General features: G+C 47.9%; 1 protein-coding gene across 1 annotated transcript in view; it reads left to right on the top strand.

Annotated features, from left to right (window-relative positions):
- Positions 1-21,751, top strand: part of LOC146179725 (uncharacterized) — a 73,861-nt gene extending 52,110 nt beyond the window's left edge. The window contains exons 4-7 of the mRNA XM_084580258.1: positions 17,549-17,746; positions 17,843-17,913; positions 19,063-19,272; positions 21,680-21,751. Coding sequence (XP_084436384.1) covers positions 17,549-17,746; positions 17,843-17,913; positions 19,063-19,272; positions 21,680-21,751 — 551 coding nt within the window. The remainder of the gene's footprint in view (positions 1-17,548; positions 17,747-17,842; positions 17,914-19,062; positions 19,273-21,679) is intronic.
- Positions 21,752-24,018: the final 2,267 nt, after the last annotated feature.

Below are 24,018 nucleotides of genomic sequence, written 5' to 3'. Positions count from 1 at the left end.
GTGCTAAAACCTAGTTCCTCGTCTCCCTTGTATATGAAGCAATCAATTACATCCTCTGCATTCTAAATACACCGCAATCAATTACATCCTCTGCATTCTAAATACACTTATATTTCAACCTTTGAACATCAACAGCCTCTGGGGACACCACATGCAAATATTTTAAAATACGCAAGTAAATAGGCTAAAGAGACACTCCAAGCTCACCTGATGATGTCATTACATGGTTTTGCTGCTGCCATGCGCTCAAAGTACAGATGTATCTGAATTGTTCTTTATATGCCACCGAGCTAGATGATGATAATGATGGCAACAGGCAGCTGCAGTACCTCGGGGTGCATGCGATGCCTCTGTACTTTGCAGATTCCATTTTTTTTTTCAGATAACAGGTTTTCAGTTTAGAAGAAGTGGCTCACACATAAATGTAGCCCTTAGTCGAATGTGAAAGATACCATTTATGTTTCGTTGGTATGGATGATCATAGATTGTTTAGGCTTTTTGAGAAAATATATAGCATGAAAGGGTTGTCCTTTCTCTGTATTCCTTACACTCAGCAAAGTGCTAGACTTCATTATGCAAATATAGTCCACAATCTACTTCTCCCTTCTTGAAACCCTGCTGAAAGACATCTGTTGTCGGCCTCTCTAGCAATGCATCCGTCTGTTATTTCAGCCTGCTAGGGAAAGTGAGACTATGCGCAGGCAATCATAATAACCGTACGTATTGCGCTGACACTAGCAATGTAGAGCAATTCGCCTTAATGGTCTTGCTTACTGTCTTTTAGCTAATTGCTTGTCTTTTTATGATGCTATTTCCTTGCACCTCCAATTACGGTCACGGCAATTTGCCATATACTTAGTATATAAGAGAAATGCGCAACAACTTAAACAGGACACAGGAAGAAACACACACAACAGCTCACGAGCGCAACTACCAACTGTTTAATAGGGTGAATCAACAACAACATATATACAGACAGGCAGAGCATGCGTAAAGGTAGAGCAGGCACATACATCACAAACACCGCAATTTTACAAAAAACGAATCAAGATATGAAAATTCAGCATCATAGATCTGCAACGAAGCATCACTTACGCAGCGATCAGATAGTTTCTTGACATGGAAGGCCTCTACGACAAGCCGGGCTTTCACATTGGTACTCCTGCCTAGAATCTTTGTCATCTCAAATCTTGCCCTACACGTGCTAATGCAGGAAGAAATGTGCCTTACAAGGTTTGAACTTTTATCATTATTGTCTACATTTTTTGCATGCTCCCGTAGCCGGTCATTAATGCAACGGCCAGTTTCGCCTACATAAGAAGAGCCACAAGAAAGGGGCAAGCTGTATACCACTCCTGTGGCGCACTTAACATAGGAGGTGCCATGCCTTTTTTTACAACCCCTTTCACAAACGCCAGAAATGCGGCAGCAAAGCTTTGATAGCTTGTTGAGGGCGGAGAACACCATAGCTTTGCTGCCGCATTTCTGGCGTTTGTGAAAGGGGTTGTAAAAAAAGGCATGGAACCTCCTATGTTAAGTGCGCCACAGGAGTGGTATACAGCTAAGCTGGCCTGTCTCAGTTGACAGAAGGCGTTCCCTCTGGGACAGGAGGACAGCTCTTCAAATGTGTTATGCAGTCCAAGATCTTCCAATCTGCGTTGGAGGTGTATGGTGCGAGGCGTAACGCGTTCTTGTAAGCTGTGGGTATCATTTCATTTACTTTGTTGAGATCTCTTCGGAGCAGGGTGAGGTAAGGTAGTCCATAGGAGAGACGACTGATGACCAGTGCCTGCACCAGACGGATCGTGTCTTCTTACCGTATGCCTTTTCTGTTTCTGGCCACCCGGCGGCTCATTTTAGAGATCTGCTGTGTTGTAGTCTTTAGGAGGTGGAGCACGTGGTCTACTTTTTTGTTGCTTTGGAGCCCAGAGACCCAGTATTCGTATCTGCGGCACTCCCCCACACCACTGCCCCATGCAGGAGGATGCTAAGATTGCCTGGTGATGTATAGGGGTATCGATGTATGCACATGACTGCTTATTTACTGGAGGAGCATTGGAGCTCGCATCGAAAGGCATCTGTTTCCACGCAGGTTGCCGCTGCTTGATGTGTTTCTTCCGTCTGAACTAGAGAGCCGGCGGCTGACCAGATCGTAATGTCATTAGTGTACAGGGTATATCCTATGTTCGGGACCTGTCGCAGAGTCCTTGCGACTCTAATCAAGGCGATGTTGAAGAGGAACGCGGAGATGATCAATCCCTGCGGCGGACCCTTGTTTGGCATGTCTTAAAGATTCGATCTCACGTCACCCATTCCTATCGTTGACGTTCGATTGCACAAATATTTCTTGACGTATCGAAAGGTGCGTTCACCGCAGTTTAGGTTATTGAGTTTGGAGATGATTGCCTCATGAGACACGTTATCAAACGCGCCTTTTAGATCTAGCGCCATAATGAGGTGTTCGCCTCCTTTCGGAATGTTGGAACGTACCTCCTCTGTGAGGAGAAGAAAAGCATCTTGAGTGGACAGGCCTGATCTGAAGCTGATCATAGAAGGATGGAAGAGGCCGTTATCTTCTATGTAGTGTTGAAGTCGCGCCTGGATGACTCGCTCGTAGAGCTTGCCCAGGCACGAGGTGAGCGATATGGGTCGTAGCGTTTCGACCGCCGGCTTCTTGCTCGGTTTCAGATGATGATTTTCTCCGAGCGCTCCCACTCAGAGGGAATTTCATTCTTCTTCCACAGTGAGTCGTTCAGATGCTTGATGAGGGTGCTGCTCTGTGCGTTGCTGAAGTTACGGATCATGGCGTTATTGATCTTTACCGCTCCCGCCGCCGTGTTGCGGGTGCATGATCGAAGTGCAGCATACACCTCGGCTACAGAAATGGGAGCATCTATTACCGGATTTTCCTTGCCCTGGTAGGTCAAAGAGCAAGATGGAGCTGCGCTGGTGCCCTTTAGAGCCTGAAGCAGCGTGACGTCTTCCCCCGGAAAAGGTGAGGAATACTCTTCAGGGTCCGTGTAGATGCGGATTTTGATTTAGAGGTGTGAATGAGGTTCCGCAGGATTTCCCAGGTTCGGGAGGTTCCCAGCGTTCCTCTCAACGACTCGCAAAACTGTTGCCAATTTCTTTGTGCTAGGTTGGCGGCGTATGTATGGGCTTTCTCCGTGAGCTATGCAATTCGCAGTCAGAGCAGTCTATTTAGGCGCTGTCTTTTCCATCGCCTCACAAGGCGGCTGTGCTTCTGCCATAGCTTGAGAAGATGGCAGTCTACCTATCGGCTTTCAGTGTGCGTTGTACTTTTTCGGTGACTTTCTTATGCGCTTGTCTGATGTCTTCGCTGCAGTCCTGTATAGACGGAATTGGACCTGATGGGACATATGGGTTGCGGAATTTGGGCCAATCGGTGATATGGGCAGCGCCCAGATCTCTCCGGATATTGGTAGATGATATGGATGCGCTTAGTATGCAGTGGTTGCTTCCCAGGGTTTTTTATTGGTTCGTCCACGTAGCCGTAGTAAAGAGCAGAGACATTAGTCTGCCAACCAAGATCCGTATAGCTCGTGTTATGGTTTTTCCAGTTGTGATGTATGGATGCGAGAGTTGGACTGTGAAAAAGGCTGGCCGCCGAAGAATTGACGCGTTTGAATTGTGGTGCTGGCGAAGACTCTTGAGAGTTCCTTGGACTGCCAGAATATCAAACCAGTCAATATTGTCGACCATAAACCCTGACTGCTCATTGGAAGGTCAAATTCTAAAGTTAAAGCTCAGCTACTTTGGTCATCTGGTGAGAAGAGAGGAGTCGCTGGAGAAAGATTTGATGTTGGGAAAGGTTGAGGGTCGCCGGAGAAGGGTTAGGCAGCGAACGCGATGGTTAGATGGCATCTTCGAGGCACTGCAGATGAAGTTATGTGATGTTAGGAAGATAGTGAGAGACCGGAAAGCGTGGCGTGACATGGTCCATAGGGTCACGAAGAGTCGGACACGACTGAACGACTGAACTGAACCACGTAGCCTCAGCAACGTTCTTTATCAGAGTGAGGTCAGGGGAGAAGTCATGGGGGACGTTGTTGCATTTCCTGGTCTGATGTAGAGGGTCGGTGAGGAGTTCCAAGCCGAGGGATTCTATTGCTCGCGAAACTGTCACTCCTCTGGCTAAGTTTGACTGGTACCACCAGTCCCGGTGGGGTATGTTGAAGGGTCTGACCACGATAAGCTGATTTGCTTGCTCAATAAAGAGGTTCGTGAAGTCGGCCATTGCGAGTCGTGGCGGCTTGTACATGATCGTGATGAATGTACTCTTTCGGTTTCGTTTGTTAGGTACTATTTGTATCGCTAAGTGCTCCACGTCCGGTTCGGATAAGGAGTGCTCGATTACAGTAATGGCGTTTGCGACGAGGATTGCAACCGACGGCATATGGGGTTGGCGGATCGTGTAGTACCCGGCTAGCATCGGTGACATGTCGGCTCCTACCTCTTGCAAGCAGAGAATGTCAGGTCTGATGAGGGTGGTACAGAGATATTGTTTGAGCAAACCATGTTTTCGCCTACAGTTCCATCGCCAGATTTTTATTTGTTCGATGTTTGGGCTACGGTGTGGGGTGCCAACGGGCAAGGTAGGCGATGCCACCTGACTGCTAAGGTCCATACTGAGTTCGAGCGCGGATTTTGTACGAACATTCGTGCAAAACAGAGCACGACTCATGTCCCACATGATGACTTGACGGGCGACCGGCGGCAGCACGGGGGGCACACTTAACGTTAGGGTCCCGGATGGAGCGAGGGCAAGCCGCCATGGCCTGTGGCCGCACACAGCGGGTACAACACGTCTTCGAAGGATCATTCTTGAGCTTGCACGTCTTCGAAGCGTGGCCATACTGCGCAGAAAACTTGCACAGGGGAACTTGCAGGTCCTCGCGGACCTCGGCGGAAGTCCAACCGATGGTTACACGACGCGCTGCACAGAGACGGGCAAAAGCGAGAGGGTCAGCTTCAATAACGTGAACAAACTGTCCGGAAGGCTGAGCAAAAGAGAGCCTGACCTTACAGGAAGAAGGGTCCAGATGAAGAGCGTGGTTCCAATGATTGAGAGCCGCGTTGAGCTCCTCCGGCCTTATACCGGGGTCCACCTCAGTCAGTCGAATTTGCGGATTCCGCTACTTGGGTATTCGGACGTTCACGGAGGTTCGCGTTGCCTCGACCTATGAAATGGCGGACTTCAGACGGTCGAGGTTCTCAGGGTCTCTGGAGGTAACCGTCAAGGCGCGACGAGCGGCCCTAAGAGTAACAGCTCAGATTCCCTCAGCTTCTGGATCGATGTTCGCATGGAGCAGAGCCGCCAACTTGGCCCAAGGGCGCAACAGAAGTTAGGAACATCTGGTGCGGCTGGAGACCCGAGCAGGAGTCTCCAAACTGAGGATGCCTACTCGGGCCAAAGGTCGCAGCAGGAGCTGCAATCGCAGCGCCTCCCTGTTGATGAGATTCTGAACCACCGCTCAACATAGCAGCATACGTCCGAGGGACCTGGGGTTGCCGCCTCACGTCGCAGAGGTCCACCGCAGTCGTGGTGTCCTGGGTAGTCTCGCCAGGAAGGCGCATTTTGAGGACAGCGAGTTCATGCTCTCGCGCAGTCAAAGAGGTCCGAAGCGTTTCTGAATGACTCAGCTCAGCAACTGCACACGGAAAGAAGTGCGCAGTGTGACGGTACAGGGCACGGACCAGAGGCAAAATGACTGCCCTGGTTGCTGGACCCATCTTGTTATCTTTGTCCAGAATTACCGCAACGATCTCATGGACCCTCATGGCGTCAGTTTCCGTACCAAGCTCCAAGCAGTTGGACTTTGGTGACTCCGAGTCCGCAGTTGTCCGCGGCGAAAGGCCCAGGAGCCCCGAAAGCTGAGAGATGTCGAGTTCCGAATGGGGACTGGCTGAGGTGGAGGCAGGGGAGGCACGAAGCGCACCAGGGGGTGCAAGGACGCCGGGATGGTCCTTGCACCCCCTGGTGCAAGGACGCGGCAGTGTTAGGAGTCTGGTCCGCGGCAGTGTTAGGAGCCGCCCGACATGACGCGTCACATAGAGTTGATGGGCTGCCTGGAGCAGCTTCGTCTGCCATGGCCAAATAGGCAGCCGGTAGGCATAACCAGGCAGCAGCCGGATACCAGAATGGGGAAAAAAGCGATCGAAGGGCACGGACCGCCAGGAAGGAGGCCACTGGGAGATTCTGCCAGGTCTTACCGAGCTCCTCCGAGTAACATGGGTACCAAGACACCCGGCAATTAATATATAAGCATTGATTTTTGATGACTCAACTGAAACATGATAGTGCATGCATGTCGAACATCTCAAATATATCAGAGCTATTACCAGAGCATGTCAGCATTCCCACTGCATTGAAAGATTAAAATACCACACGCTCAGATTGTGCTTCACACACTGACGAAATGCTTGCATGGATGTGCATGCCTGAACATGCACGGGAGGCTATGATCTGCTGTCATACTTGAGAAGGTTCTTAAACGGTACCATAAAATAGGCCAAGGCTATGCACTTCACATATCCAATATATATTGGGAATCCGAGTTCAGTGAGTTCATTATGAAATAGAAATCTACAATTATCAATTATCTGGTAGGAAACATTGTCACATGCATATAATATATAAGCAGCTACAGTTGAAAAAGACAAAGATATCATAGGTGCGCACCGCGGATCAGCTAAGAACACCTATGGTGCTCTCGGATAAAAGAAATGTCGCATGATGCTCTTGTCCTTCTAGTCAGTTTAAAAATAGTGCATACATTTCTTACTTCCATATCACCTCTCCATTGTCTGCTAACAAGCAAGAGGTGAATGGAGCGCAGCCAGGATAAAATCATCTTGACATGTTTCGCTGCCAGTAGGTGAAAAAACATATATGAATAAAAATCGCAAACATTGCTTTATGCATTCTCTGGTTTCCCTGGCTGCTGGCTTTCCTTATGTAATGATTCATTTTGTGGATTTCATTACTACGAAAGGAGCGTTACTTTAAAAGTTACGTTGTCATAGTCTTGCCTGAGCGGTAGTGTTAACTTACAATTGTATAGACACCATACTCATGCCACAGCATTCACGATTTATTATGGATGTAGCCTGATATAAGCATTTTGAGCAAACTTCATGAGCATGTCGCTAGCAGATGGTGGTTGGCTGGTGACTTGGCTGGACACTGCTTAGTGGTTGTGCACTTCCCGAGTTTACATGATACGGCCAAGTTGCAAGATAGGAATTCCGGCTTTAACCAAGCCATCTAAGCGTGCCTGACTGATATATGAGTAGCATGTCTGTCTGGATTCAAGGAATCCAAAGATCCTTTGAATCCAGTCAACCAGGCATCCCCAGGTGACTCAGTCGGGTTCAGATGGCGTGGTTAAAGCAGGTCTCTATATCACTGGTAAGTGATCTTTAGCATAATGTGGTGGTTTACGACTGTGTATTTAATATACATAACATATTAGAGGATAAAATTATGTTGTTACTAATATAGCCTGTAGCAAAGTGCACGTACATGAATAAGAATCCACAAGGAAGACTCAGCATGCTCCATCATACACTTATGGCGCATTCGGCTCGGGGGACGAGAGCAGAGGCGCCGAGCAGTACAGGAGCACGCCGAGCGAGGGTGTAACTGCCTTCCCACAGGAATGCTCTATGCGTGTCGAGAGCAGAGCGCCACGACCATGTGACAACACTTCTCTCCCCAGCATCCCCGTCTGCCCGTAGTGCCGGCAGTTGCAACCCGAGGAGAGGCCAACGCTCCATGTAGAACCGCTCGTTTTGTATGCCTTTGCTCTCAAAGCGCGGGCGATCTGCCTCCCTTGGCCCTTTAGACGCCAGCAGCGACTCTCAAACATGCAAGTAGCACCTGAGAAATGCTTTACGTTCGCCGAGCGCCGACACTTTGAAGTCGCTATATTGAGCGTCGCCGGCTCAAGAGAGAGAAAACAATAGATGGAGCAGATATAACGCTTTATGCCATGTGACTTCCTCGACTTTCGCTTTAGACATCGGAGCAGCCGGGAGTGCACTCGGGTGCTCTCAGCGGAGTAAAAGACCTCCCCTTTACCATTGGAAGCCTGTGATTCTACTTTTGCTCTCCCACTGGAGAGCGCCCGTATGTCCGAGAGCACTTTCGAAGTGCTCTCAAGTGCACCGGCTCACCCACTCGAATTCGCCATTAATACAGAATTCAAGTGCCCCCCATTTTTATTTATTGTGTGTTGTCTTTTAAGAGTGTGCATGACTATACATGGATTATCATGTGGTATTTGTTTATGGCTGCTAAACAAAAATAGAGTCTTTCCCATCATCTGTTTCAATATCAACACTGTAGCAATGACTGTCTCAGAAATCAGTGTAGCCCATGGATGGAATGAAAAACAAGAAACTGCAATATCTGCTTCATAACTTTTTTCACTATATCGCTGAAACTTGCCTGGCTCTGGAGCAGTTAGCATGCCGAACGTGCATTTATAACCTTTCCGGATATTTTACACCAAAACCTTCTTCACCTGGCTTCTAAATATAATTAAAGTCAAGGATTCATTATTCCCAAGCAGTACGAACATCGTGCCCAGTGTTGGTACTACGTCGGTAACGACTGGTCGTACATTGGCCCGGACATTGCGAAAACCATACCAGCAGTGGGCCCAAGATTCGCTCTGCCTGAGATGATATTTAGTCAACATAGATGGATGCCACTCTGAAAAAGCGGCCGCAGTATACTCCAGAAAGAGTGGATGTTCGCCAGTACAGCTGCATGTGTTCTACATCCAAAGCCGATTCTCGGGCAGCAAACGGTCCACTGAAGACCAGTCTTGAGTTTAGCCTCTCAGGGGACTAACATAGTGCTATTCTCACTTGAGGTATAGCAAATTGGCAGAGGCAGATTAAATTAGGTATATGGCTTTCTGTAGAATATCACAAGCTCTGTTTAATGATTTGAAATGAAAAATCTACACTTGGTTATGATGTGCCACTTCCTAGGGCATACCTAGGTGGCGATCCCTTGTCCTGCACACCAATATTTTTGTTGCATTACCTATAGGTTAAAATTAAAAGCTTGAGATTAAAATTATGTTAACTTGCTTAAAATAGTTTGCTTTAACCTCACTTGCATTGTTTTTATTCATATATGCAGGCACCTGGAGAATGGAAGAATATATTGAGCAGCGTCAATAGGCTTAGCAAGCTGCGGTGGGGTCAAGCCACGGTGGTCAAGCCACAGGTTCACTCGGCTTTTAGCAGTGTTCTGGACATCTAATGCCAATTAGGCTGTGGTGTTCAAAACACTGATGGGTCTAAACCTCACAGAGCACATTTAAATGCATTGCTGGCACCAACAGCAACCGTGAGAATAAAAATAAAAGTTGTCATCCGTGTACTTTTGCGTCCCTATTTTTTGAAGCACTGATTTCACATCACTGACTGTTGTGTGTATGCTGCAAGAAGCGTAGAAAAAAAATTTGGTCACAAATCATTTTCAAGTTTCTACACTGAAGCAAAATTTGTTCATTCACCAGTGAACATTGCATAGTGTAAATACTGTGCACTATTTTACAGAGGAAGGTATGACCAAGGTGAGTCCTGCAAAGCATATGGCTGGAACTAGTTTTGCAGACGTGAAATAAAAAAAAAATGGTAGGGTACGCAAACAGGCCATGACGTTTCACCAGGAGTAAAATAAAATGGGTGCTAACTCTGCTTCAAGGAGTGCAGGCACTATAATCACTATAATCAGTAGATTCTTTTAACTACTTCTGGAATAGTTTTACGACTCTGCTACAATGGGTAGTGTTACTCCTTTCGGAGGAGTGCCTCAGGAGTAGTACAGTACTCCATGCGTGGAGTCGGATCACTCTATGGCTAGAGAGATGTCTTTAACCCTGGAAAAAGGAGTCGTATATGGGATGCGAAAACTCCTCCAAAGTGAGTTCTAGCACTCCTTCTGTTCGTAGAGTGTTCCGCAATACCTTGAGCAGTGTGTGTGTCGTTACAACCAAGACTGATTTGTTCACTCAAGGAGTTAGGCGGACATCGTTATCGTGGTGGTCAGTGCCGGAACGGATCATCCGTCATTTTTGGTCGGGAGCGCTCGAGCAGTAAAAAAGAGACTAGAAGCTTGAGGAGAATAACTGGTTTATAATCTCGAAGAAAATCAATCCCTAGAATAACTTGCCTGAAGCGCTCCCACAGAGCAACGAAGCATGCTGGAAACGTAGCCTCGCGGATTCCAATTTGAGCAGTGCGGTTTCACACCGTCGTGACAGATTAACCACCTGTTATGCTAATATGCTGCCCGTGTACAAGCGTCGTGAGTTTTTTTTAGTTAAATAGCCAGTATCCGAATCATAACTGAGAAATCGGCGCATGCATCCACAAGGGCACTTACTGCATGGGCGTCACCACACATTGGCAGTTCGGCGCGACCGCTTTAGGTATCGGCGAAGAGCGTTGGCAGAGTAGCAGCGGTAGTACGGGGCGTCTGTGGAGGATGTTAGGAAGTGTGATGAACAGCGGCCGTACCCCCGGATGTCGCTGTTTCTAGTTTCCCCGGCACGGGCTGGCACGAGCCAGCCCGTGTCTGGCTGGCACGGAGGAGACAGGACGGCGGAGAGGAGATAGGACGTGCTTCTCCGAAAACTTATGTCGCACCGGTCGACCACCTTTCGTAGTCGCGACGTCCGTACCTACTGCGCCGGGTAGGATTTCAGCACCACTTTGTATTGGCGTACAGCCCCCAAGTGAATGGTCTCGCCGAGCGGACGAATCAGGCCATGTACTCATGACTCGGTCCCTTCTGCATGAACAACAAAAAATGTGAGGCAGACTAGGGCGATCACACCCGAGCGACAGCCTACGCACTCAACATCTGTTGCAAAGTTCTGCCAGAAAAGCTTCTTAAAAAATTGTATACGTTCAGCAGAAGATGAAGTTAATATCGCAGGGGCGGACCAGAGAAAGGCGAGGAAGTCGGACGAAAGGCTAGGCATTCGAGCGGAAGGCCGCTTCTCTGCTTCAGTCATTTACACTATATATCAGCAATTGCATCCTGTCTGATACATCCACGTAGATGAAAATGGCAAAACGTGATGGCTGGAATACACCTTGTAGAGCGCTGCCGCTTTCTGCTAAGCGCAGACTGGATGTCGGAGGACTGCGATGGTGAAAATAGTATACATTAGAAGGCAGAATAGTACAGGCTAGACAAGGTCTAGAAATGAAGACCGGACGCGGACTGCTACATGGCTCGTCTTCCCTTTCCGATCCTTTCTAGCCAGCGCTGTTCTGCCCTGTGATTGAGCGATTAGCTCGATATATGTTATTTAAGTATGCATCAGGCCTTCACTCCTGTCTAGTATCATCTCGCTGAAGAAAAATAATTTTATTTATTTACACATTCTGCTGCACAATAGATCACTATAGCAGGAGTGGGTCCTTTAAACATATATGCATGAAACATATTATGGTCATCAATGCTTGAAGATTGAAATGGTTGAAGCCACTACTAAAATAAATACTTTACAATGCGCAGTTAAGAACAGAAGTAGGAACACGATTGGAGTACATGTTCAATGGAGGATTACAGGTATGTATACAAATGTTTATGCCTCTTGAATGCCTGCTACAAAACAGTCTAGATCCAAGAAGCGAATGTTCCCAGTTAATCCATTCCAGGAATAAATGGTAGGAATAAATGGTGCTTGGAAAGCAATGACAAGTAATCGATGCTTCTGAACCAAACATTGAGCGAACGCATTAGCTACGGGTGACCGAGCGTTCTTCTTTCCTTTTTCTTCTTGCTCAGCCCACATATAAAGCTCCGCTTTAACCAACCCGTATGAGCGTGCCTTAGTGGCCTATGGGGGTAATGTGAACGCCAGGTTGCTAACAGGCTGATTCTGACAACCGTCCCATGTGAAACGAGAAATCCAAGGTGGCAGCTACTGGAAGCCCTGCTTTAACCAAGCCGTATGAATGTGCCTGACGTCATGTATCACGTGAGCACCAGCTGCGCCTCTAGCACGCCACGTTGACCGCTTTTGTATCATATGGGTTGTGACGTCACGCGCTGTGCCGTGGCTGCGACCGCGCTACGCCGATCGCTTGAGTTGGTAGCCCAGCTCTCACCCTAGTGTCACGTAGGGTGTGACGTTAGAGTGTCACGTGGGTGCGGCCGCTCCACGCTGAAGGCTCGAAACCTAGAGTAGTATTGCTTTCGCAATAAAAAACCCGATTTTGAACACGTTATTAAGTCCGTAAAAAGATGTCAAGTTAAGTCCGTGATGACTTCTGCTTGATGTTTATGCAGCAAAACTACAGTGATTGGACGAGATCGTGTCTGAAGAATTGAATAAGCAACACACAATGTTAACGATTCGATGCCGCGACATGCAGAAAGCGTTGTTAGTTTCAGGGAGGGAAGTGCCGACGAGGGTGCGAAATAGCAGCCACAACGGCGAAAAATTAAACGCACTGCATTATTAGGATAGCCTCCAACGTATTAGCTTGCGATTGTTTATACGGATTTCACACTAAGAAGCATATTCTAAAACTAGACGAAATAGTAATTTATAAATCAGTAGCTTTATGCCTTTAATTGAGTTAGTTAATGAACGGCACATCAAGCGTAACTTTTTAACTCCTTTGTTACAGACGTAAGGAATGTGATTATTAAAAGATAAGGTATGCGTGAAAAGGACCAAAGTATACATACTGGGACACACTACTTAGGTATGACCCTGTAATGAGTAACTATTGTCGATGGTCTTAAGGCAGACAGCAAAACAATTTAATCAAATGTAAACCTCATCTGCCATGTATAGCAACAAGTACAAAACCAACCAAACAATTCTTGCAAGTGAAAATGATCGTTATATTTATTATTCACATCATATGAAACGCGGTCATTTGCGTAAGAGCGAATGTTAGAAGAAATGTTACTCGCCAAATCATTTATTTATATTAAAAACTAATGGCCTGAGATGGAGCCTTTGTAACTTGTAAGAAATGAACTGGGAGCGATGTGATTGGAGACTGGAAATCCTGTTAACTAGTTGAGGGCTAATTAGTATAGCACTAAGTTTAGCTTAACGTTTAAAATTAAATACAGTATATAATGTTTTTGCGAAATCAATATAAGTGGCATCAACCTGTTTATCAAGACAAAGGTTAAGAGAAATGTAATGCGTGAATTGAGCCGTGTTACTGTACTAAAACCACGTCTGAACTTGTGCAGCCTGTTAGAGAGCAAATTTACATTTTAAAATGGCGTGATGTGCTTATGAATTATATGTTTCAACATTTTGCAGGATTGTGATGTCTTTGATTTCGGCCTACCCTACTGAAAAATCCTGTATAAAATTCGTACAGGAAATCGTATACAGGTTTACTGTACAGGATCTGGGATACAGGATTGGGGGCTATTTCAGCAAATTCCTGTACTGCCCTAAAAGTCCGGAATGAAACCGCGCGGAGCTCTGATACGGGAATGGCCTGTATGGTTGATGGCCCTCGTTTCCGGAAAGAAACGCGTCGCCAGGGTGGAAAAAGCATGCAACAATATAAAAAAACGACTTCATTTAAAATAATATATAAAATTAAAAAAAAAGGTTTAGTACCGAATGTGGAATCGAACCTCGATCCTTATGCTCCTCAGACGGGCACCTTAACCACTACTCTACAACGGCTTATGGTTACAGTGGTTATTATTCAGTATATGTAGCTACTTTTGCTCTTTCGTACTTTTATATTTTCCTTGGCAGTAGAATTTGTGGCCGTAATTCACCGATCGCCCTTTAAACACGCTGAATATCTTTGCAGACTATCACGAGGGTTCACAAATATGGCGTATGTTTATAACGCGTCGCTTTATTGACGGCAAACCTCGAGATATCATAATTTACTAGTGCTGATATGTTTTTCATCGTCTACGAACGCTTGTAAGTTTTCCTACATAGAGATATCCGCTGCACTAATACTTGTAATACTGGGCGTTTTAGCTTCACGTGCTACCAGCGGAGCATCGATGCCAATGAATAAATACACTTCCGACTGAGCGGTTTCAATATCTAAACATTTGAGAACGCGTCGCGCGGTGTGCGGCTATCTGCGCGTCTTTCGATGGTCAGCGATGTTTGTTTATTTTTTCTCGAACAGTTTTTTGTCATCGCTAGCGAAACGATACGTTCGTGCTTCTACTTTCGTGTTGTAGGCGGCAGATCTTCAGTCGCAGATATGAAGACGCACCGCAAGATCGTACGAGCTGCAGCGACTGTTGTACGCGCAAAAGCGACGCGACGCGCGTAGATGCTTGCTAACGCACACTTCGACGGCGCATTTTCGAGGTATTTGGGAAACGAAGCGCGCCCTTTATATACAGAACAGTTGTATAACATGTTTGGTATCATGCTTATTTAGTGCGCTGGCGTGTCCGGCATGGTCATTCTGGTTGAGCTTCGTCGATCGGCCCGGCTTCTGTTCAGAAGCGGAATACTCTGCCCGATATCAGTTCCAGAAATGACGCGTTCGTCCGGTTTCTGGTTAATTGATACAGGCTGAATAATACATGACACTACTAAATTTGAAAAAGAAAAAAAGAAAAAGAAACAAAAAGAAAATAGAAAAGGAAAAAAAAACTACATGTTATTCGAACTTCAGTCTTTCAGGCCGGAAAGCACGCACTTTAACCACTACACCACGGCAGGACACCGTGATGGTGGTTATATATCTACTTATGTAGTCGAGATTGCTCTTTTGTAGTTTGTGTATTTTTGTAGGGTGTAGAATTTGTGGTCGCAATTGAACGATCGCCGTTTAAACACGCTGCATCTTTTTCCTGGCTATCACGAAGGGTTATCCGTGTCCCGCATCTTTACAATGTATCGCTGTCTTGCAGACAGACCTCCGAATGTCACAATTTACTAGTGCTTATGTGTTTTTTCATCGTCTTCGAACGCATGCAATTTTTGCTACATATAGATATATGCGGTGCACCAACACTTGTAATACTGCTTGTTTTAGCTTCACCTGCTGCCAGCGGAGCCGCGACGTCAATGAATTTACTTCTGACCAAGTGTTTTGCATGCGTAAACACTCGAGGAAGCGACTCCCGATGTCCGGCTGACCTGTGCATATTTCGATGGTCAGCGATGTTTCATTTATTCTCGAGCGTATTTTATCCGCGCTAACGAAACGCTACGTTCTTGCTTGCACTTTCGCGTTGAAGGTGGCAGATCTTCAGTCGCAGATTATGAAGATGCACCGCAAGATCGTACAAGCTGCAGCGACTGTTGCACACGCAAAAACAAAATGCGATGCATGTATGTACTTGCTAGCGCACACATCCACGGCTTCTAATCTTCTAGGTATGTACGAAACAACGCGTACTTAACATATACAGAAAAGTTTTAACGTATAGTATGTATGGTTTCATGCTTATTTAGCGTGAAGGCATATTCCGACGTGGTCATCCTGGCTGAGCCTCACGATCCGCCCGAGTTGTACTGAGAAGCGGAAATACTCTGTCCCGTATCAGTTTCATTCATATCGGATTTGTCCGGTTTCTGTTAAACCGGACATGACCTGTCCTGTATATGAGCTCAATACAGTACTGGTCCGCCCTGTTTCATATCCATACCGAATTGGGATGTCGTGTATAAGGTGCATACGAGAAATGGTCTGCCCTGTATTAACTCGATACCGGACTGGATCGTCCGGATTGAGATTCATACCGGACATGACCTGTCCGATATAAACCCGTTTAAGCTTCATACAGGACTGGTCCGCCCAGTTTCACATCAATACCGGATTGGGATGTCATGTATAAGATGCATACCGGAAATGGTCTGCCCTGTATTAACTCTATATCGGACTGGACCGTCCGATTTGAGATTCATACCGGACATGACCTGTCCGATATAAACCCGTTTGAGCTTCATACAGGAATGGTCACCCCGGTATCAAATTTATACGGGATAATACAGGACCGGTTCAACCCCGTTTGTCGCGATACGGGATTTTTCACTAGGGTATAGTAATACAAAAGCTATTTGTCACCAGATTTAGAAAGAGGTAGCACTTTTCAAACTTCCCAGACACGAGAACTGTACAAGACAGTAAGGACATTTTAAATATTACTGCCTGATATTTCAATGACTGCGATGAGTAGCGAACTAGGAACACGTTAGGAACATCGCCTTGACCTGTCCATTTCTTTGTATTCAAGTTGTGAGGATCCGTAGCCCCTTGAAGTGTTTTAAACCCCGCGCGCGTTTTCTTATTTGTATTTTGTTTGCGTGGGCAGCGCGAGTGCTCATGAGCGAGCAGCTAATCTTGGGGGCGGGATGTTAGCAGCGAAGAGACGATGGTAGATAAGCGCGCCGAAAGCAAGGCGCGAGGCCTTTCGCCCCGCCGGGGAGGCCAGCGCGGTGCTGCCTGCGAGCGTCAAGGGAGAACGGGGCGTGCACGGACGTAGGAAAGAAGACCGGCGACACGAATATGTAAAGAGTGCCTGCAGAAACGGCCTAGGCGTATTCACGTGAGTGGCTGCCACGCGAGGAGCAATATCTGTTGCGCCGCAGCTAGTGCATTGGCCCTGTCGCTTGCCCTGTTCGCGTCTCAACGTGTTGTGTTTGCCGCGGTGAGCCGTGACCCTCATTAGGTTTTATCGTTGTCAGTGTATTGTCGTGCGAGTCGACAGCATGTCTCTAGCACAGTAGCATTTCTTTTGTTTGATGTCCCTTTTATTGAATGTTTTTGCGTTTATCCGGAAAAACGGGGGTTTTTAAGAGACTGGAATTTTTTGTCACGCGTGTAGCAAGACCATGGCTGATGCATCGGGCACCAAACGTGATTTTTGCTCGAGCTTTGGTGTGTCCCGCGAGTGTCGCAACTTCAGTGAGAACATTCCATGTTTCGTGCGTAGCTATGGTGGATGATCTCAACTTACCTGGCGCAAAAGCCCAGTTGACAGCTGAATTTCTACCTCCCACTCAGGCGGGTTCTATGCATGAGCAAATAGGAGACAGATGAAGCGAACCGTCGGATTTCGATAGCGTAATGATTGGCCTACTGTCCCAACTACTTGCATCAAAGACATATTTCAGAGAAATGACGCGAAGCAAGCCAGTTTCGGTAACGCCCACTCCTTTTTTATTATGGTAACCATCTACAGCTGAATTTGCCCGTGCCGAAGTTTGAAGGATAAGCCAACAAGAAATCTGTTGGCGATTTTCTTCATGAACTCGATGACTATCAGATGGCAATAGCAATTTCGGACAGTGTTCTGGTCACACGTGCGATTCCTGTAGCTTTAATAGGTTCCACAGCAACCTGGAGGCATAGACAGCGCAATTTACAACAAAACAGGACTTTGTGCAGCGTTTTTGAAAAGAGTTTTTGCCGCCTGACTACGTCATCTGCATCAAGGATGAGCTTTGTGCCAGGACGCAAGGCGAAAGCGAGGGTTTTCTCGAGTTGCGCAGTTTTCAAGAGCTGCATGTACGGGCAGATTGTGGAGCTCCGGAACCAGAGAAGGTGGCCCATGCCATACGTCGGTGCCATCTAAGCGACCAGCCATACCTCCGGCGCCGCCAGTTCCTGGACTGCGAAGATATGGCCATAGAAGCATCCCGCATCGAGTCATCTTTCCTGGTGGAGCTCGACTACAAACCATCTCCCCCAGCGGAGACCTGCCTCGAACCGTCCTGTGCGTGCCTCTGATCATCGGTAGCACGCAGCAGGGCGACCCGCAGCTGTCGTACGGGGTCAGGCGACTTCCACAAGGTCTCAGTCCCTGGTGCAGATCCTCCGGTGGCGAGCCGACTGCACGGCATCACAAGCCAGACTCCGCCCCTTCTGCTGACGGAGTTGTGGGTGCAATTCTTCGTCCGCCCACTCCTGCTGATGAAGTTGTAGTTGCAAGTCTTCGTCCGCCCCCTCCTGCTGGCGGAGTTGTGGTTGCAAGTCTTCGTCCGCCCCCTCCTGCTGGCAGAGTTGTGGGTTCAAGTCTTCGTCCGCCCCCTCCTGCTGGCGGAGTTGTGGGTGCAAGTCTTCGTCCGCCCCCTCCTGCTGACGGAGTTGCGGGTGCAAGTCGTCGTCCGTCCCTTCCTGTTGACTGAGTTGTGGGTGCAAGCCGTCCGCCCTCTCCCTTTCGCGGAGCTGTGGGTGCAAGTCGTCGTTGTCCGCCCCCTTCCTTTGACGGAGCTGTCGGTGCAAGTCGTCGTTGTCCTCCCCCTCCCTTTGACGGAGTTGGGGGTGCAAGCTTGTGTTGTCCGCCCCCTCCCATTGACGGAGTTGAGTGCAAGTCGTCGCCAGCCCTGTCCCTTTGGCGGAATTCGGCGTGCAACGCGGGCCGGAAGCACACCACAAAGCGGGGTAGTTTGATTGTCGCACCCCCCTGCTGCCACAAAATCCAACCGCAAACGACTGCCGCTGAAGCAGAGACGAGAACCGCTCACCAGGCCCAGATAAACGTGGGAGCCACCGGAATTAACCAAAAAGCTTCAGGAAAAAACGTGAGTGCTGTTCCGTCAACATCTCGTTGTAATGAGACCCCCTTGACAATATGCCGCTGGTTGCGGTGAGTGTGACCGGAATAGAAGTGCCAGCGCTTTTAGACACATGTTCTACAGTTTCAGTTTTCGGCGATCGACTCAAAAACGCCTGTGATGCGAAACACCTTCGGTTGCGGAGTGTAAGCACCAACCTGCGTATGGCGTCCGCTCACGTAGCGCCCGCAACGTCGACAGCCCGTTTAACAGTCGCTATCAATGGGCGAAAGATTAGACAGCGCTTCCTAACCCTTCCCAGCCTTTCCTGTCCAGTGATATTGGGCCGTAGCTTCATAGCCATGGCAAGAATCGTGATAAACTTGCGAAACCAAACTTACCAGTACAGCATGAATACTGCGGCCTTTAGGTTCACAGCACAACCAGGTGCTTTGCAGCCCTAGTTGCTGGCCACAAACATCCATTCGGACGCCGCCACTGGAAGTGGTATTCTCACTGTTTTGAAGTCTTTCAGGGGGTCACCAACCGAAAGATGCAGAATCGAGAGGACACTGAGGCCCTTCTCTACAATGTTCACGGAACATCCTGGGAAGGCCAAAACGTTCTCACTCACAGGATCGACAGCGGTGGTGCTCGTCCGATACGGTGCAACCCAAGGCCCGTGAGCGTCCACAAGCGAGCACTATTCGATGGTTCCCTCAACCAAATGATGGCCACTGGTGCGGTGAGACCCTCAAAGAGCCCTTAGGCATTCCCTGTTGTTCTCATGCCTAAGAAAGACGGCACAGCACGGTTGTGCGTCGACTATTGGCGGCTAAAGGCCGCAACAGTTCGAGACTCCTACCCCTTTCCATCAGTTGACTCGGTCATGTATTCACTTGGATCAGCAAAGTTTTTCACTACTCTTGACTACAGCAGAGGCTTTCTGCAGATCCTGATTGGCCGTCGGGAAGTTGAGAAAACTGCCTTTACTTTCCATCGAAGATTTTTCGAGTTTGTACGGCTACCCTTCGTTTGTGTAATTCACCTGCTACATTTCAGCGAATAATGGATACTGTGCTCGGAGACGATAAGTTTAACTACGCCGTGGCCTACATGTATAATGTAGTAGTGTTCTCGGAGAGTCTAGAAGACCATCTCATTTATCTAGCGAATGCAGGTATCACCATCAATCCCAGCAAGGTCCAGTTGGTGGCAAACAGAATCAACCTCCTTGTTTTCATAGTGGAGCAAAGCAGAGTCCGCCCCGATGAAGAAAAACTCCAGGCCATACTGAAGTTCCCACCGCCGGCAGACGTCAAGAGCCTCCAGCGCTTTTGGGGCATGATAGGATTATACCGACACTTCATCCCGAACTGCGCCGACCCAGTACGACCCCTCCATCCGCTCCTTCGAAAAGGGGCCCGTTGGTCCTGGACGGACACTGAGGATGGATCATTTCGAGCATTGTCCACAGCCATCGCGGATACAGCACGCCTACGGCTTCCCGACCTATACCTGTCATTCACGGTGCAAACGGATGCAAGTGAGTACGGCATAGGTGCGGCACTGCTCCAGGAGCATCAAGGGAAGCTTTGCCCTTTGGCTTTTGCGAGTCGTACCCTCACGGAACCAGAGCGCAACTATAGCGTGACAGAGAAGGAGTGTGTAGAGATAGTGTTCGCACTAAAGAAATTTGACATGTATTTGGATGGGGCTGAGTTCACCATTCAGACAGATCACCAGGCCCTGTTATGGCTCTTAAAGTTGCAAAACCCAGCCGGCCGTCTGGTCCGCTGGGCTCTTGCGCTCCAAAAATACCATTGCAGGGTGGAATACCACAAGGGAACCTTCAATAAAGTAGCAGAGCTCCATTTCCCGGAGAAGGGGAGCCAGCACCTGCAGTCCTGGCTGTAGCAGCGCCTGCAGATACCTAGGGAAAATTAATCTCAAGGCAACAGCGCCTGGACGCCCGGCGCACCGGTAACCAGAGCATCCAGGTACATCAGTGTCTGAGCAGGCCCAGCACAGTACCAGCAGGCAACTATGACAGCTACTGGAAGCAGCTGATGGCCTACTCTTGCGGTATATACTTGCTGCCGATTCGGATTGTGGTGAGTCCCTCTTTCGGGTCGTTGCCCCTAAGAGCCTTCGCAAGGCCTTCTTAGAGTGCTACCACGACACACGCCTCGCCGGTCATAGCGATGGTAAGAAAACATATGACAAATTGTGTTGTATTGTGACATGGCCCAGCATGAGAAAAGATTTCATGGCATACATTCGTACTTACCTACATGCCAAACAGCGAAGCCGAGGGGAGGGAAACCACCAAGCTTTTTGCAACTTGTGGACAGCCGTTATCCGTGGAATATTGTTGCCTGTGACGTAATGAGCCCTTATCCTAGATCAGTGAAAGGAAACCGCTACTTGGTAGTGGTCACTGACCGCTTTTCTAAATGGGTAGAATTATACCCGCTGCTTAAACTAGACGTAAAGTAATCTGGGATAAGCTCCTTGACGCATTCACTATGTTCGGCTTCCCGGCGCAGCTTATCACTGATAATGCCTCGTATTTCATGGGCAAGGTATTTGCTGACACCTGCAAAGCTCTCGGAGTACAGTATAAAAAGACTACTCCCTACCACCCTCCGGCTAACATAACGGAACGGGTCAACCGAAACCTGAAATCCATGCCTGTGGCTTTCACAGACTACCACAAAGACTGGGATTCCCGTGTGCAGGAGATAGCCTTCGCTACAAGGACCACAGAAAACCAGTAGACTGGTTTTATACCGGCAGCTATACTTCTTGGTCGTGAGCTTCGATTCCCTATTGAACATGCCCTTACCCATGACTCTGAACCAGAGACTCCCAGTTATTCCAGATTAAACGAGAACCTCTCCAGTTGTCTCGCTGGAACACTGGAGAAGGCCAGGGAGAACTTTCACCATACCCGCATGGAGCACTGTGGCCAGTACAACAAGGGCAGGCGTCCTTTGCAGTTCGAGGTTGGGGCTAAACTACTCCGCCGCTTGCACCCACTAAGTGATGCTTCAAAAGGGTTTGCCGCTTCTCTCGTTCCTCGTTGGACTGGCCCTTTCGTGGTAATAAAGCGTCTTTCACGGCTCGCGTACATGCTTCCTTATGTGCAGGGTGGTCGGGAGACCGGACCAGTCAACGTCGCCGACCTCAGAAAGTATTACGAGCGGGCGAAAAGTATGTAGAGGCACTCGGTCTACCAGATGTGAGCCACCTGGAACATCGTCCGATGAATGTCTCCAACCCAGCGGATGCCCTCAAGCGGTCACCTAGTCAGCACCAGCATTGTTCTGTATCCCTCCCCGTTCCTTTTCTTTCGTTGTTTGACGCCTCGGGAGGTGTCCTGTCCTGAAAGAGGTGGGGGGGGGGGAGTTTGGGGCTCCGCAGCCCTTTGAAGTGTTTTAAACCACGCACGCGTTTTCCTATTTGTATTGTTTGCGTGGGCAGTGCGAGTGCGCATGAGCGCGCAGCTAATCTTGGGGGCGTAATGTTAGCAACGAAAAGAAGATGTTAGATAAGCGCGTCGGAAACAAGACGCGAGGCCTTTCGCCCCGCCGGGGAGGCCAGCGCGGGGCTGCCTGCGAGCGTCACGGTACAACGGGGTGTGCACGGACGATGGAAAGAAGACCGGCGACACAAAGATGGAAGGAGTGCCTGCAGAAACGGCCTAGGCGTATTCGCGTGAGTGGCTGCCACGCGAGGAGCAATATCTGTTGTGCCGCAGCTAGTGCATTGGCCCAGTCGCTCGCCCTATTCGCGCCGCAGCGTGTTGTGTTTGCCGCAGTGAAGCCCTCACACTCATTTGGGTTTAACGTTGTCAGTGCATTGTCGTTCGCGTCGACAGCATGTCTCTAGCGCAGTGGCGTTTCTTTTGTTTGATGTCCCTTTTTTAATGTTTTTCCGTTTATCCGGAAATAAACCGGTGTTTTACAAAAGAGACTGGAATTAATTGTCACTCGTCGGGCAAGACCATAGCTTACAAACCCCTTTCTGAAGGCGAGGCCTTCAAAGTTTACGATAATATATAAAATGTAGAACTGCATGTTTCGGTATCAGTAATCTCCGGTATCAGTTCAGTTCAGTCGTTCAGTCGTGTCCGACTATTCGTGCCTCTATAGACCATGTCACGCCAGTCTTTCCGGTCTCTCAGTATCTTCCTAACATCACATAACTTCATCTGCAGCGCCTCGAGGATACCATCTAACCATCGCATTCGCTGCCAACCCCTTCTCCGGCGACACTCAACCTTTCTGAACATCAAATCTTTCCCCAGCGACTCCTCTTTCTCATCAGATGACCAAAGTAGCTGAGCTTTAACTTTAGAATTTGATCCTCCAATGAGCAGTCAGGGTTTATGGTCGACAGTATCGACTGATTTGATCCTCTGGCAGTCCAAGGAACCATCAAAAGCCTCCGCCCTGCACCACAATTCAAACGCATCAATTCTTCGGCGGTGGTCAGCCCTCTTCACAGTCCAACTCTCGCATCCATACATCAAAACTGGAAAGATCGATATAAGAAAAACCAAACATAAAAACAGTGTAGGTTGCTGATGTAAGAAAAACGTCTATCGGCAACCAGTGGGAGCAGGTTGATATCGGTAACAAATACGGTATTAAACGCATTCGAGACTGCGGTCGGGTCTCTACCATCACTGTTTCCTATTTTAAACGAGGTAGATGAAGTATCACTGGGAGGAATTGAAGACCTAAAATTTCAGGGGTTACTTTTCAATTCAACATGCAGATGAATACGAAAACACAAACCTTTGGCTGAACGTAATTGAACATTATTCTCGTTATTGCATTGAGATATCCATCTAAGGTGATATTATCCTTACATTTGTTGAACGTCTGAGCCTGCGAACGCGTCGTGACAGATGCAAGATATCATGAGTAACCCAATGGATGTTAGTATTTTTTGTTGTCTTCATAGGAATGAAACGGTGGACGCATGATTTTACAAGATGCTCAAAGTAATCAACAAGAAAATTTTGCCTCATGGCTTCCTGGCAATGCACTGAACAAATCGAAATGTTCAGCAAGTACGTCAGTAAGTGTAGTGTCTTCGTTGCGGGTGAAATCATGGAAGCTAGTAAATGTATAGAGTGACCTGGAAACCGGATAAGGGAAGTAAAATGAGACACCTTTGTGGTCTGATACGCTGTCAGCTGTTTCGCAACGAAATAGATTTTCTACCAGGTCAGCAATAAAAGATACGTGATCGAGAACAGAAGTTTAGCTAGAGGCACTAGAAAAGAGCTTCTAAGTCCAAAATACAAGGAAATATTTATTAGCTTTTTACAAATAGCTTTGGCACCACCGAAAGTTCACACAGATGGTCAGTGATACCAGGAGCATTAAAGTCGCCCATGCAAATTAAACTATATGCAGCAATATTGAGCTTTCTAATGAAGTCAGATACAGCAAAAAGGACAACAATAGAAGAGTCG

This window comes from Amblyomma maculatum, chromosome 9 (genome assembly GCF_055883805.1).
Source record: "Amblyomma maculatum isolate TAMU_Amacu chromosome 9, ASM5588380v1, whole genome shotgun sequence".
In the NCBI taxonomy this organism is placed as follows: domain Eukaryota; kingdom Metazoa; phylum Arthropoda; class Arachnida; order Ixodida; family Ixodidae; genus Amblyomma; species Amblyomma maculatum.
The sequence above is the reverse complement of the archived record's forward strand: the minus strand, read 5'-3'. Positions and strand labels throughout refer to the sequence as shown.